The sequence below is a fragment of the Netta rufina genome (genome assembly GCF_964035555.1).
Source record: "Netta rufina genome assembly, chromosome: 6".
NCBI lineage: Eukaryota > Metazoa > Chordata > Aves > Anseriformes > Anatidae > Netta > Netta rufina.
In genome coordinates, this window is record NC_140129.1 from 5,044,313 (window position 1) to 5,058,432 (window position 14,120).

General features: G+C 40.2%; 2 protein-coding genes across 5 annotated transcripts; one reads left to right on the forward strand and one right to left on the reverse strand.

Moving 5' to 3' along the window:
• The first annotated feature begins 96 nt into the window (after window positions 1-96).
• OSGEPL1 (O-sialoglycoprotein endopeptidase like 1) lies at window positions 97-4,165 on the forward strand. 2 transcript variants are annotated; one of them, XM_084288929.1, is made up of 8 exons: window positions 97-146; window positions 401-636; window positions 1,334-1,721; window positions 2,196-2,400; window positions 2,489-2,628; window positions 3,101-3,231; window positions 3,359-3,430; window positions 3,638-4,165. In XM_084288929.1, the coding sequence occupies exons 2-8, from the start codon at window positions 425-427 to the stop codon at window positions 3,726-3,728; spliced, it is 1,239 nt and encodes a 412-aa protein (XP_084145055.1). In that variant the 5' UTR covers window positions 97-146; window positions 401-424; the 3' UTR covers window positions 3,729-4,165. The 2 variants fall into 2 exon arrangements, with proteins under 2 accessions (XP_084145055.1, XP_084145054.1); XM_084288928.1 differs by having other exon boundaries at window positions 2,480-2,628; window positions 3,638-4,163.
• Window positions 4,166-4,462: 297 nt separating this feature from the next.
• LOC311211090 (asparagine synthetase domain-containing protein 1-like) lies at window positions 4,463-10,915 on the reverse strand. 3 transcript variants are annotated; one of them, XM_084289607.1, is made up of 6 exons: window positions 10,766-10,915; window positions 9,790-9,843; window positions 9,337-9,366; window positions 6,919-8,488; window positions 5,293-5,474; window positions 4,463-4,780 (listed from the first exon to the last, which is right to left on the reverse strand). In XM_084289607.1, the coding sequence occupies exons 4-6, from the start codon at window positions 8,395-8,397 to the stop codon at window positions 4,519-4,521; spliced, it is 1,923 nt and encodes a 640-aa protein (XP_084145733.1). In that variant the 5' UTR covers window positions 8,398-8,488; window positions 9,337-9,366; window positions 9,790-9,843; window positions 10,766-10,915; the 3' UTR covers window positions 4,463-4,518. The 3 variants fall into 3 exon arrangements, with proteins under 3 accessions (XP_084145733.1, XP_084145732.1, XP_084145734.1); XM_084289606.1 differs by lacking the exons at window positions 9,790-9,843; window positions 10,766-10,915 and having other exon boundaries at window positions 9,337-9,412; XM_084289608.1 differs by lacking the exons at window positions 4,463-4,780; window positions 5,293-5,474 and having other exon boundaries at window positions 8,290-8,488; window positions 9,337-9,412.
• Window positions 10,916-14,120: the final 3,205 nt, after the last annotated feature.

The following is a 14,120-nucleotide window of genomic DNA, read 5'->3' on the forward strand; positions in this document are numbered from 1 at the left end:
CTGGGGGCTGGGATGAGCGCGGCCCGCCCAGCCCCAAGATGGCGCCGCCTCCGGCCGGCCCCAAAATGGCGGCGGCTCCGCCCGCCGCCCCGCCCCGTCATGGCGGCCCACAGGCCGGCGCTGGCTGGAGGCTTTTAAGGTCGCGGGTAAGGCTTATTAAGAAAATATTTCTTCCTAAGGTCTTAAAAGCCACCCGTGGTTTACTGGTTAACGTTCAAAGTGCATAACTTTGAAAGTTATAGCATATCTTCACAGTCACGCATGCTTTAAAATCCTGACTTTCAGAGAAATACATACTACTGGTATATTTTACCTAAAAATCAGCACGCGAATTTTAAATCTGTAGGAGTACTTGCTTGAGAACCCTTCAGTAGTAATAAATTTTACAATCCTTTCCTAGACGTAACGTGATAAATGTTTAGCCATGAAGAGCATTGCCAGGAGCCTTTTGCAAACAGCCAGGAGCAGCCCGGCTGGGGGGCTGCGAAGCCGCTCTACTCACTGTGGCAAATTGCATCGCCCTAAACTTGTGCTGGGAATAGAAACGAGCTGTGACGATACGGGTGCTGCAGTCGTGGATGAAGCTGGCAATGTGCTGGGAGAAGCGCTGCAATGTCAAAGGGAAGTCCATCTGAAGTAAGAATATATGGCTCACGGGGCTTTCTTACAATACTGTAGTTGTGGCTAAATATGCTGCTCACTAGTGATTTTATTGTTACACTTCCATGTAATATCATCTATATAAAAGTATTCTTCAGAAAACTTGACGTGAGTGTCAACTTTCTTTGGAAAGGAGCCCATTTTCTTTGGATAGGAGCCCCTTTCTTTTGGGCTCCAACACATACTGCTTTAGATAATAGCAAGTATGAGGAAAGAAATGCTGTGCATTTAACAAGTTTTTTTTTTTTTTTTTTTTTTTTTTTATTGAGACAGAGTACTCATCTTACTTGATTAAACATTCAATTACTACTACTACTAAAACTGCCATATGTATGTTTTAAGGGAAAATTAATCACAAATAGGCATTAGTTACTAAGTACCTCAACTGATGAATGAAAGACTGTGAACATTAAGTTACAGACATTGCTTTGCAACAGCACTGAAGTATATTTAAAATAAATGTATACCAAAAAAGGGAAAGTTACGTTTTTTGACCTCCCAATGGTGATTACACTCTCTTCAGTGCATAGATGTTCTTTAGACTAAACAAGGCATTCTCAAATGTTTTAAGGAACAGGCAGGACCTGGCAAGATCAAGGTGTTATAAAATCACATAAAAATATGTTTTTAGTTATGAAATACAAATATATTCCAAATACTTGTTTTTAACTAGAACAGGTGGAATAATTCCTCATGTGGCACAGCAACTCCACAGGGAAAACATCGAGCAAGTGGTGAAGGAAGCACTTAGTGTCAGTGGAGTTTCTGTAAATGAACTTACCGCTATCGCGACTACAGTGAAACCAGGACTTGCGCTAAGCCTGGAGGTGGGACTGGACTACAGCTTGAAACTGGTGAACAAGTACCAGAAGCCCTTCATACCCATCCATCACATGGAGGCTCACGCACTTACCATTAGGCTGACTAATCAAGTGGAGTTTCCTTTCTTAGTTCTTTTACTCTCTGGAGGCCACTGCATCTTGGCAGTAGCACAAGGAGTTTCAGATTTCCTTCTGCTCGGACAGTCAATAGATATAGCACCAGGTGACATGTTGGATAAGGTAATGTTTCCACACGTAAGTGAATCTACCTGTTTTTATTGCAGCTACACTGCTCAATCACACTATTAGGATCAGCCTGAAGACAGTAATACAGTGTGATAAGAGCTTTATCTAACATTCTATTTCTCTATTTTGAATAGATAATATATTCAACATTGATAAACATATTGATATTTAGCAGTCAATGTGTGTTTCCTACAGCATAAAACTTGGCTAATTAATGCTTCCTGCAAAATTTGATGGTCCTCGTGTTTGCCCAAATTATTATAGAATTGCATTTCTAATTACTCTAGCAAAAACATCCATGTGCCATTATATTTTGTCCATATAGTGCCCTGTTCATAATTTTATCTTAATAACATTGGATTTTGTGGTGTCTGATTTCACTCTATTAACCGCAAAACAGTTACGCGGTTACATACGCAGAAGAATTAATTTAGCTCCCTATATTGATTCTGTTTGTTATCTCCTCAGGTAGCAAGAAGACTCTCTTTAATAAAGCACCCCGAATGCCACAGCATGGCTGGGGGGAAGGCAATAGAACACTTGGCTCAAACTGGAAACCGGCAACAGTACACGTTCAGGCTTCCCATGCAACAATACCGTAACTGTGATTTTTCTTTTTCTGGACTTCAGAACCTCATCAATAAAACCATTATACAAAAAGAAAAAGAAGAAGGTATTTTTAAAGTCAGATATGAACCGTGTGCTTGATGAGCTGTACTCAGGAAAACCCCTTTGATCATACATTTCTATAGGTATTCAAGAAGGCGAGCTCCTGTCTTGTGTTAAGGATATCGCCGCTGCCGTACAGCATGTAGTAGCCATTCATATTATCCAGCGGACATATCGAGCTATGCTTTTCTGCATAAAAAATGGCATCTTATCACCAAAACATGCAACTTTGGTGGGTATACTTGAGTTTCTTATTTATGTTACGGAGCATGTTGCATTTTCTACTTATGATAACATAACTTGAAGATGCAGTTGCCTTGTTACACTTTCTCCGTTGACAAAAATGGTAATCTGGATGGGTGAGGAAGACTCACAGTATGTATTAAATTCCCTTAAAACACTAGGATTAAAGTAATACTCATTTCAGATATTCATATGACATCTTTTATACTTGGTCTTATGCTACAAGGTGTTTGTTTGTTTGTTTGTTTTTGCTTATTTTGTTTTACCACCTAACCTATAACAACTCAGGCCACATGCTTTGATCTAGTGCTAACCAGTACTAGGTAGCTGGTCTATTATTTATTGCTGTCTTCAAAACTATTTTTTTTTTCCTTTTTAAATATAATGCTACTTAGAATGCTATCAGTAGTTACTTTTGAATTAAGGCTTTTTTTTTTTTTTCTTTTTAAAATTGCTGTCAGGTTGTATCAGGAGGAGTTGCAAGTAATCAGTATATCAGAAAAGGCCTGCAAGCTCTGGCAAATGCAAACAGTTTTGCTTTTCTATCTTCTCCTCCAAGACTCTGCACTGATAATGGTGTTATGATTGCATGGTAAGGACTGGTTTTCTTTGTATTTTTCTGTAATGTTCTTTAGAATTTGACAGTAAGAATGTCCCTCTATGGTGACCGAACCACATACACTACACATACATTTTTACATAATTACTTTCTTGCTTAGGAATGGCATTGAAAGATTACGTGCAGGACTTGGTGTTTTAAACAGCACAGAGGGCATCCGCTTCGAACCCAAGTAAGTACTCAATTATTCACAGTCTATTTCTTCACTTATTCACTGTACTCAGTGAAAGTGGAAGGAGATAGAAACTGATGAGTAACTTTGCAACGCAGATAAGGTCTGTGAATCTGCACATCCAAGTGATACAGCACCACCATCTTACTGCAGCAATACTGTTATCTTAATTACTTTTATCAAATATACTACTTTGTTATTTTCTAGAGCTCCCCTTGGAACTGATATTTCAAACCAGGTTGAAGAAGACTCCATCAAGGTGCCAAAACTAAGGAAGATACTACAGTTGGCAAGTTAAGATATAACTTAAGGTAAATGTGACCAGAAATGGTTAAGCGAAAACCATTTCAAAGCTGTTACACATTTGCTTTCTGTTGTTGAAGATCACCTGTTGGAGAAATAAATGCTGTGTGGTATCACCACAGTTATTCCAGTTACTGTCATTGCTGTTCTACAAGTGTCTGAGAGTTCTAGGTATCAAAACAATAACAAGGAAGTACATTTTCTATTAAACCTAAATGTAAGTGAAAGTACCTCCATTGCTTATGCTTACTTGATAATTTGTAAAAAGATGTAATTACAATACATATCATCTAATAATTTAATAGTATAATATATAATTTATATAAAGTAATTCAAATTGCATATAAAAAATCATACCTTCTGTGAGTGAGAAGTGAAGCTGAAGAGGTATGATAGACACTGAAAATACCAAAAGATACAGAAAGGGTGAGCCTAGCAATCTATTCTCTCACGTGTAGAAAGGGCAGTTAGTAAAACAGGTTCCTCAATCACTGGGCCCTGTAAAGTAAGGGTTAGGAATGCTCTACAAATAAAATCCTAGAAAGGTAGGGGAAGGGACCTTAAAGACCACCTTCTGTAGAGACCACTATTTCGTTCTCCCCTATAGATGCAGTCATAATGAGATTCTACAAGTATGCATCTATTTGTATTAGTTGGATGACTGTAAAGTCAGAGTGTGTAAAAAAAAAAAAAAAAAAAAAGGCCAAACATTCAAAAACAAACAAACAAACACAAAGTTTTACTGAATGTACATTTAGGATAAATACAACATTTTGGATGCAGCTTTATAATTCATCTACTGAAAGTAATTTCAGTCGGCTGCAGGTGTCAGATGCTTTTTCACTGTTGCTCTCCAGTTTTGCAATCCGAGATCCAAACTGTACAGCCCTTTTTGGCAGAACAGCCGAGGCTTTAAGACCAAGCTCCTTGGCTACAAGGCGCAGAATCAATTTCTCACCGATTCCTCGAGGTAAAGTCAAGTCTGCTTTTTCTGAGATAGGCAGTGAATTGAGGAATGAAACAACATCTTCATCAAGAAAAGGAAACCTAAAGACAAAGACATACATAGCAAATTATAGATACACCTTAAACGTTGGTGCCAAGTCTCCAAAGCAGGTATACTGTGTGAGAGGAAGAAGGATTTAAACACAGGAGCCCTGAAGTTTTCAAAACTGATGCTCGTTCTTGCTCTTTGCTTGAGCTTAGAAATGCTAGTTTTAGACCAAGGGAAAAGAAAAAAATATATCAGAAAAACACTATGAAGGAAAAAGATAAGTTTTAAAGCAACACTTGAAGATAAACATTAAAGTGTTAAAATACTACAGGAAGCTAGGCTGTAACTTGAAAACAAAAACATTTACACACTACATTCTCACAACCTTCTGAGTTCCAGGCATTCATAGCTAACCACAAATGTTATTAGCAGCATGAACACAGATGAAACAGAATTAAGAGACAAAAAAAGTGCACACAACTTTCAAACCGAGCTTTCTCTCAGACTGATAAAACCAGAATCTAACCAGCAAATCCAGTTTTGCTTCACATTAAAACAATACTACCTGGCTTCTTTTCCATGATCACCAATAATTCTGTCATCTCTACCAAGATTTCTAGAAGAAATGCGTCCTAATTCCATTTCAAGTTCTTTATTTAGACCTTCTAAGCCGTATTTTTTGAAGCAAACACGATGTCGAGAATACCCAGCAAGTTGTTCATCTGCTCCAATGCCTGTAAGCACAACCTAAGAGAACAGAATAAAAGAAATTTTTCTTGGCGTCTGTGCAAGCTAATAATACGTAATGCTTAAGTAATTAAATGCTTAAGTACAACATGATAAGGAAAGTAACTTTAATATGTATCTTCTCTATATATTACTATGGTGATGGCATGTTCCTTATATATTTACACAGCTTACCAGTAAAGCCACTTGTTAACAGGTTCGTGATCAGACCTAAGTACACACATTTATACTCAAGGAAGCAGAAGAAACTGAAGTACTGTGTGTCAGAAATGGGTATCTTGGAAGAATGTCAGTTTCTGTTACAATAAGCAGCACCTGCTAAGCACCAGCCTTTAAAAAATTCATTGCCAGAGATGGTGCTATGTCACTTTAAATAGTTACCTGAATGTACACCGAGATGATACTAATTTCCCAGCTACTGGGTTAATAACCACGTTACATCACGTAAAAATGTTGTTGTCCTGTCTACTCAGTGATATGCACGTAAAATGTCCTCAACACCTGATCTTCTACCTGATCTTCTACTGTGCCTTCAACAGCAGCTCACTGTAGAATAACCAGTCATGACTAACCATTTCTTTCAGCGTACTACTAACGTGCCACTAGCTAGTTAGCAACCACATTTACCTGCACGCAGTAGCCACTGATAGGAGAATGAGATTGTCACTCGGGTTTGGAAACTCACACCTCATTTCAACGTATTCTGGACCTGCTGTGATTTTATATTTTGCAAATCTGAGATGCACAGACTTGAGCAGAGCAGTCAACTAAATAATTAGTGATCTACAAGTGGTAGTTTTTAAGCACATCATAGCATGATGTCATAGCACCAAGACCTTCTATGTTTTTGAATTGTTCTGAATATAAAGCATCAGGAAATTGGGTAGGGATGAAGGAAGGAATTAATGTATTTTGTATTTTGAACAGTCATTCAATCAGACTGTAATTATAAAAGATTCAAAGTAGTTGTCTTTTCTGTCATTATTAATGTCTATTTCATCATGTACATTTGTCTAAAGGAGCAGCTAGTAATTTTACAACTTCTAGGTGCTGGCAAGTGATACAAAATAGTATCACTTCACTTTAATTAAAATTTCTCTCTAAATTTATTAAGCTATTCAGTTGGATTGAATAACACTTCTCTACTACTGAATTAAGACATTGAGCACGAGAGGTGCTGGGTGTTATTTTTTCCTAGTCACTGTTGCTTATTCAAGCTTACTGAACAGCTACACACATTACAGGACAAAGGAACTGAACAGTTTTTAATTCCAGAATTATAAAAAGATTATCAGTCCGGAACTATCCTGCATTCAGCCACTGAATTTCAGAAGCGTCATGAGTATTAAAAACTGCTGCTAATTTCTGCAGCGGAACTATTTTCACAGTCAAAAATCAAGTGTAAGAAAGAAAAATAAAATAAAATTAAAAAAAAAATCAGTACCTTTGCAGGACTTTTATATGGTTTTATTTCTCCTTGTTTACTAACAGACCCCTCCCCTCTGGAAGCAAACCAAATTGCACAGCCGATGCTATCATCCAAGACTGTATCCAGTGGATAAATCAAGTGATTAATGCGTTGTTGTCTCATCTCTTTCAATTCCTCTAGCGTAACGTTAATTTCCACAAAGTTCCAGATTCTTGAGGGGTTAAGGGCTTCTAATTCTTTCAGTCCTGCCCTACCAGTGAGTCTGTCAGGGACATCAAAGCAAGACAAATGACCAGCAGTTTTAGCATCCGTCTCTTTACAGCTTTCTTGACAGCTATGCAAATCAAGCCTTATTTCCTGGTTGCTGCGTTTTTTAGTAGTACCCTTCTGCTTAGCTTGTTCTTTCATCATGAAAGCTACGTTGAGAAGATCAATTGGTTCCTCCACAGGAACGTGGCGATCAGCAAGGGCTGCAAGAACCATAGAATCAACACCACCAGAAAAGAGCACTGCAACGTGGGCTTTCCCATGAGAAAGGCTTTGAACTTCTCTTGTTTCCAGTTCATTTCTACAGAGTAATAAAACCCGCCTCTTCACTGCTTCATTTAAAACATCAATAAACTGATGGACTAATTTTTTCCTGGGTTCCTTTGCAAGAAATCCTTGCAGAGTGTCAACAGAAACCATAGGGGTAACGTCACTAATATTAGTGCTTGCACATTCGTCTGAGGCTTCAGAAATTGTTTTATTTAAGGGGATAACCGGTGCTCTGAGACATAGTTTTGATTCATTCATCACAAGAGGTATGTGACTTGGTAAGTCTTTTGAAACTTGGTCCAGAACATTAATGAATATTTCTTCTACTGTTTTCTCTGAGGAGCTGTACTTCCATGGAAAGACTGTTAAAGACAAAGATTTAGTTGTTGCCCAAGCTTTGAGATCAATTTTGAAAATTCCAGATGCTGGGACTTCTTGATATTGGTTCCCAGATTCAGAATAAACACTTACAGATGTGAGACAGAAAGCCCCATCAATCTTATTACTGAATTGCCAAAGCAAACTACGGCGACCGAAATAATCTCTACCAAACCATAAACTGTGCTTAGAAGCCTGATAATAAATAAAAGACCATGGACCCCGAAGTGATGAGAGGAGCGACAAAACGTCAGCTTCATTACTGCATAATTCAAGATGACGAAACATAACTGCAGTGTCATTTTCTGTATCTCCTACAGGCAATCCATTGAAAATTTCTCCGTTCCAAAGGAAAATACTGTTATTGGCATCTTCCAGAGGCTGAGGAGTCAGTACTCCCCTCAAGTGAAGTACATGGCCAGAAAACAGACACTCATATGACAGATCAGACGCAGTTTTTATCAACTGTTGGCTACTGTCTGGTCCTCTTCTTCTCAGACAGTGGTGCATGTCTTCATTAAAGGAACCATGAACAGTGTGCTGGCTAGGCAAGGTAACAACACAACAAATACCACACATCGCGACCGAATTCAGACCGGCTACTTCTTGATTTTAGTCTTCTCTGAATTTTCCATCTCCTGATGTGCCTTCTTTAATTCATCTAATACAACTGTGTGATAAAAATACACAAATAATTAGTTCCAGTCAGTTTAGAAGTAAGCAAGTTTAAGAGCATATCTAAGAAATGAGTAACTTCAGCCACTTGTTCAGTTAAAGAGATGAACACAAAACTCTGAAATAAAAGGTCTATAATACTGATATAACACAGTTAGTTCACTGTAGCCTGTTTGTCTTCAATTATACAAAGTTTATGATTTTTCCCCTCCTCAATGGAAGCCACACTGGAAGTTTAAGAATTGAAGAAATGGCCAGCTATTGCCTACATCATCAATAGGATTTACAAGTTCATAATAAGTGAACTGTTAAAGTATTAATGCTGTAAATCCAATCAAAAGAAGTGAATTAGTTTAGCGGTTTTTCATTCCAAGAAGTCTATTTATACATTTTAACCTGTTCAACCATCGGCTCTATTTATCCTCCATTATTCTGCTTTCCTGGTTCCACAAATTTTACACAGCTGAAATTTTCTAGCCTAGCTTGCAGTTCAGTTTGTCATTATTTAATTTATATTCATTCCGTGGAATTTTGGGGATTTTTTCTTTTTTAGAAAAAAATAGGACCAAGTGCACACAGATTCACAAAGGGCACAAATAATAGCGACTCCTCTGCAGGGGCAGATGTTCTCCTTCCTGTCTCAGCACTTGCTTTTGTATCGTATGCATATCAAGCAGAAACATTTTCACATTTATCCAAGCCAGAGAAATAAGCACCCCTGAAGCATACTTCTCATTTAACATGCAGTTGCCAGTTTTTCATTTTAATGTATAAATTTTAAAAGCTACACAGAGATCTTTTAAACAGTTAACTGCTGGATTACCTTTTAGTCTGCAAACTTACTTTTGCATTGAGACAGTGTTTCTGTTCGGTCTGCAAGGAAGAATATGTTACTGTTGGGTTGCTGCTTATAAACTTTCTGTAAAACAAAAACAAACTGCATTAAGGGAAAGTAACAAACTCAAGCAACCACACCTCAGCAGAAATTGATGCAGGTTCACTGAAATATCCTTCACTTTTAGGTCAGAAGGGCTACTTTTACCCTGCTGACAGCAACGCTCTCATGTACATTTCAGAAAACATTTCATGGTCAGCCCACTCCTATTTTGTATTTCTCTCTTCCTCATGGGATCACATTTTATTTTAAAACATATAAACATGAGAAGCAAGAATATTTAATGACATCTTCTGGTCAACTCAAACATCATAACTTAGATAAAGCATTAAGAAAAATACCTCAATGTCACACTGTATTACACTATACAAATAGCCAAACACAAATCTGTAAGTACTTACCCTGTTCTTCTTCAAATTAGAAAGCTCATCAATTATAACTTTCTGCTCTTTAATCTGAAAAGTAAAAAACATAATCCAATTTAATTATTAAAAATAAACTATTGTGTTATAATCCTGGTGGGGAAAAACCCTTACCCATATTTTAAAAGACAGCTACAAGGACACACAGTCACTGTTCCCTGAATGGACTGTTGAAGTGAAAGTGGACACAGGAATGAAGAAGTGGCATTAAACTACCCAGTATTCCTGTCAGGTACTGCGATGCTTTGGGCCAGGTAACTGAATTACAGTTTGCAGACCTCTTTTGAGCTTTAAATGATGAATACACCTGGTTGGTGAAGCAGTACTAATAACTGCTCTGGGAAGGGGCTACCTTGCGGGAATTGGCATTTCCCCTATCCCCCAAAGCAATCATTACTGGGAAGCCAGAGTATGTCCAGCTGTTTATGATCAATATCTCTACCTATTTATGATCAGAGATTGCCCCCAAGAAAACAAAACCAGAGCAAAGCAATGTGTGAACAGCTAACAACAAAAATATCAAAGAACTTTTGGAGACCAAAGTTTAGCATAACCTCTACAACAGACTTTACAATCACAAATATTCTCCAGATTCAAAATGAAACGGACAAAGATAAATACATACATTAGAAAATAAAATACCCCCCTCCTAAAACTGTATTAAAACTGTCCCACCAGACACAACAGCGGTGCCATCTTTTGCTGCAGAGTTTACAGGCTGCAAAACTTCTGTGCTAGCCCTGCACGGCTCCTCAGGCGATTAAGGAATGACAGAAACCCCCCGGAGTTTATAGGACAGAAACTCAGCGGCGATTATGTGGAAAACCCCTGAAGTTTATAGGACGGGACCGCATGATAAGGCAGCCCCCTGACAGCACCGTCCCCCCTCTCCTCCCCACGGCAGCCAACAGGCTTCACCACCTGCCTCGCCGCCCCTCAGCCCCCCTCAGCTCACCCTGCGGCTCAGCTGGTCCCTGGGGCGCAGCCCGGCGCTGTCCCCGTCGCCTTCCTCTTCTTCCTCCTTCTTCTCTTCCTCCTCCTCCTCGCCCCGCCGCGCCGCCATGCCCCGCACCACACCGGGCTCCTCGCGCATGCGCCGCGCGGCCGCCATTAGGGCGGGAACGGGGCTGTGGCAGCGCCGCCGTGTGAGGGAGGGCGGGAAGGGGAAAAGTGAGGGAAAAAAATGGAAAAGGAAGAAAAAGAAAGAAAGAGAAGGAAAGGCCCCGGGCTGCAGAGTTTGGTACATGCGTCAGGAGGTCCTTTTTTGAAGTCTCCTTAGTTAAACGAGCTGTCCCCGTTGCCAAGGGTAGCGGTTGGGCGCCTCATCCTTTTGCGCCTCTTTTCCAGTTTATTAATTGCCCCCAGCTTGGGGTGCACATCAAACATCGGAGCAGCGGCGGTGTGCCTGGTCTGGACACCAAATGAGAGGCAGAGCCAATCGTTTGGGACTACCAAACTGCAGCGTTTGGCAATGGTCACAAAAGCTGGGACTAAGAGAAGGCGGCATCACAAATAAAGCAGCGAGGGGCTTCGTGCCCGGGGCGTGCAGCCCCTCAGAGGAAGCCGAAACGAAACCACCACATGGGAAGGTATATTTTTTTTTCCCCAATTGAAGTGTTTGCAAACAAAAATTGGTTTGGCAAGTTCATCGTGCTGGGCACATGTAAAACAAAAATCTCCACCTTACCTCTCACCCTGGAGACCTTTTTCTGGCCTCAACTCATGCTTTGTTGGCAGTCTAGAACAGGAAGGAAGCCACTAAATGGCTTGTGTCAGGGTTGCTGAAGGCCACAGCATTGTCAGAGGCAGTTTGTTCAGTGATTTAGTGGATCTCTTCCAATTTCGTGCCATCAGTGACTGGAGTCCAGCTCCGGTGTATGGTATACTGGTACGTTATAGGACTCTTATTGTTCTTTTGGAGAACAAAATGTTGTGATGGGGAGAATGAAACCCACAAAACAAGTAGATCGGTATCCAGAGGGAAGGGAAAACTAACCTGCAGCCCATGCGTGGATTGCATGAATTTCTGCCATGTCAGGCTAGAGCAGCTGTTGCTACAATAGCTACGGGTGTACCCGTGAGCAAGTCCAGCAGTCTCTTTATGCAGTCAGTCTTACAATTTATTAGACTGCTGATGGGTTGGAATGCCACTACAGCATTGCCACCAAAAAGAAATGCAACTGTTGAAATAAATACTTGTATTAAATGATTTTATAATATTGGCAAAGTGTGTCAATGGGGAGGCATTTTGTGCTCACGTGTTTTTGAAGAGATTTAAAATGCCTCAAACGATACAAACACAATTATTAGAAAAAAATGATTCAGTAAATTCAGACCTGGGGCCTCGTTCTGGTATGGCACCTTTAAAGTGTGAATGCCTCCAGCAACAGGACTTATTTCTGTCATAATATTTATGTGAGAAAACATCAGACTGTGTGGTCATCATATACTATCTCCTGTATTTTTGCTTTGTTGCCAAAGTAGATTTTGTTTTCTTGTGATTCTGTTGGGAATATGAGCATTGAGTGATAAGTCCCAGTCTTTATTTGACCATCAAGCTTGATAATTAAGCCCCAATCACAGAATCATTATCATAAGAGACAGAAAAAAAATTCTCTTGGCTTTACTTTGATTATTTAAGGAGTACAGATGAAAGTGTGGATGTTTCTGAGTGATGATGTAATCAGCGTAGCACATGAATTTATCTGCAGTTTCTGTACTTTGATGGCACTGGTCTTGTCCTTGTCAATGAAGTGCGTGCTGTTGGTGAGCCCTTTTTGTTGTCTCTTTGAGTACATGTAAGAGAAGCACAAGTGAGGCCTGCATCATGAGGATGCTTATTTGAAATTGACACTCCAGAGGAGATATGAATTTTGTGCTACTTACAGATAGTAAGATTACATAGTTCGCCCCGTGATATGATGGTCTCAGTTCTCTCTCCTTCATTCTGCTCTAGGTATATTGCAGTGATGCATCTGTCTTCCTGTCTTTGCAAATACATCAGGGAAGCAGAGAGTTGTTTAAGTGGCGGGATGATGAAAACGCAAATAATAGTATCACGATTCAATATCATAAATAAATTTAGGCTGAGAAATGGAGAAGGAGCCAAGTTAGTATGACAAGAATGTTCTGAAAATGATTTATTCTGAGGCAGAATTTTATTTGGCTATGAAAGAAATTTTCTGTTCTGATCCATGGTGACTGAAATGTGTATCTCAAAAAATCAGAAGTCTGCTGATTTTCATGGAAAATAGAGCATATATTTATTAATGAGTAATAGTGGAGGGCTTAGGTAAGGCTTTATTAAGCAAATTGATGTAGGAACATTAGTGTTGTTGTGTTTTTGTTTGTTTGCTTGCTTGCTTGGTTGGTTTTGGTCTCATTTTATCCCTTTCCCTGTCCGGTGGAGTAATTCCTTTAATCGGAGCACCTCCCAGCCGCCTGCCGGCGGCGCATGTTACTTGCTGTTCTGTTACAAAGGTTGGTGATTAAGTAACCCGGTAGGCAAAGTTGATCCCTTTCATGCTCGGTAATAAACACAGTTAATGTTTATTCATCAGAAATGCTGCTGAGGTTGTTCCATCGGTTGGTTCGTACATGCAGGAGTGAGTAATGGTCTCGAGGCGCAGCAGCCAACGTTGTACCACGCGTTGTGGATACGTGCTGATACGGAGCGTGCTTTTGAGAAGTCCTTTTAAAGATGAGTGGCTTCCTACTGCATCCCTGCTCCTGAACGTACCCACGTTTTACCCGCAGTAAGAGTAGCCTCGTTTAAAACCCAACAAAGGAAAAGCTCTGCACCTTTCCTCTCCTTGTGCAGGCCTGTGAGGTGGGGGGGTGAATGCTCTCACCACCTCTAAAAGGTGAGCTCAGCAGCTCAGTGGGCAGTGTGGTTCAGCGATAGGGCTCTGCTCAGCCTGCCTCTGGTGCTCCGGGCTATTTTTAGCATGAACCTATTTCGGAGAGGTAAACTTGTAAGGCTCATTCAGTTCCCAGAGGGGGCAGGCAAGTGTGTATGTACAAGGAGGGGAAGTACTCAGCTGGGGCCGGGGAATGAGCTGTTAGCTGCTCCAAGTCTCCCAAGAGCCTGGAAATTTTTGGCAAAGGGGCTGGAGGTAATTTTATCCCAACAGCAGCCTTGAGAAATAACAAAACAGGAGAGCTTCACCAATGCTTTCCCCTTGCTCCACGGGAGGAGTGCTGGCTGGGAAAGGATTCCAGCTGCTGCCAGCTGGGCCGCAGCCAAGGCGGCCTTCATGTGTGCTTTCCCTCAGGTTTCCTCCTGCCCAGGGGATTTTACTTCCTACCTG

What these genes read in the sequence shown, in the direction of transcription:
- LOC311211090 (XM_084289607.1), bottom strand. Translation starts at nt 8,397, where the DNA reads ATGTGTGGTATTTGTTGTGTTGTTACCTTGCCTAGCCAGCACACTGTT. An exon ending in CATATAAAAGTCCTGCAAAG is followed by an intron (nt 5,475 to 6,918) that starts GTACTGATTTTT and finishes CTGTTCTCTTAG; the next exon opens with GTTGTGCTTACAGGCATTGG. An exon ending in GATCATGGAAAAGAAGCCAG is followed by an intron (nt 4,781 to 5,292) that starts GTAGTATTGTTT and finishes CTTTGTCTTTAG; the next exon opens with GTTTCCTTTTCTTGATGAAG.
- OSGEPL1 (XM_084288928.1), top strand. Translation starts at nt 425, where the DNA reads ATGAAGAGCATTGCCAGGAGCCTTTTGCAAACAGCCAGGAGCAGCCCG. An exon ending in CAGGTGACATGTTGGATAAG is followed by an intron (nt 1,722 to 2,195) that starts GTAATGTTTCCA and finishes TTATCTCCTCAG; the next exon opens with GTAGCAAGAAGACTCTCTTT. An exon ending in AATGGTGTTATGATTGCATG is followed by an intron (nt 3,232 to 3,358) that starts GTAAGGACTGGT and finishes TTTCTTGCTTAG; the next exon opens with GAATGGCATTGAAAGATTAC.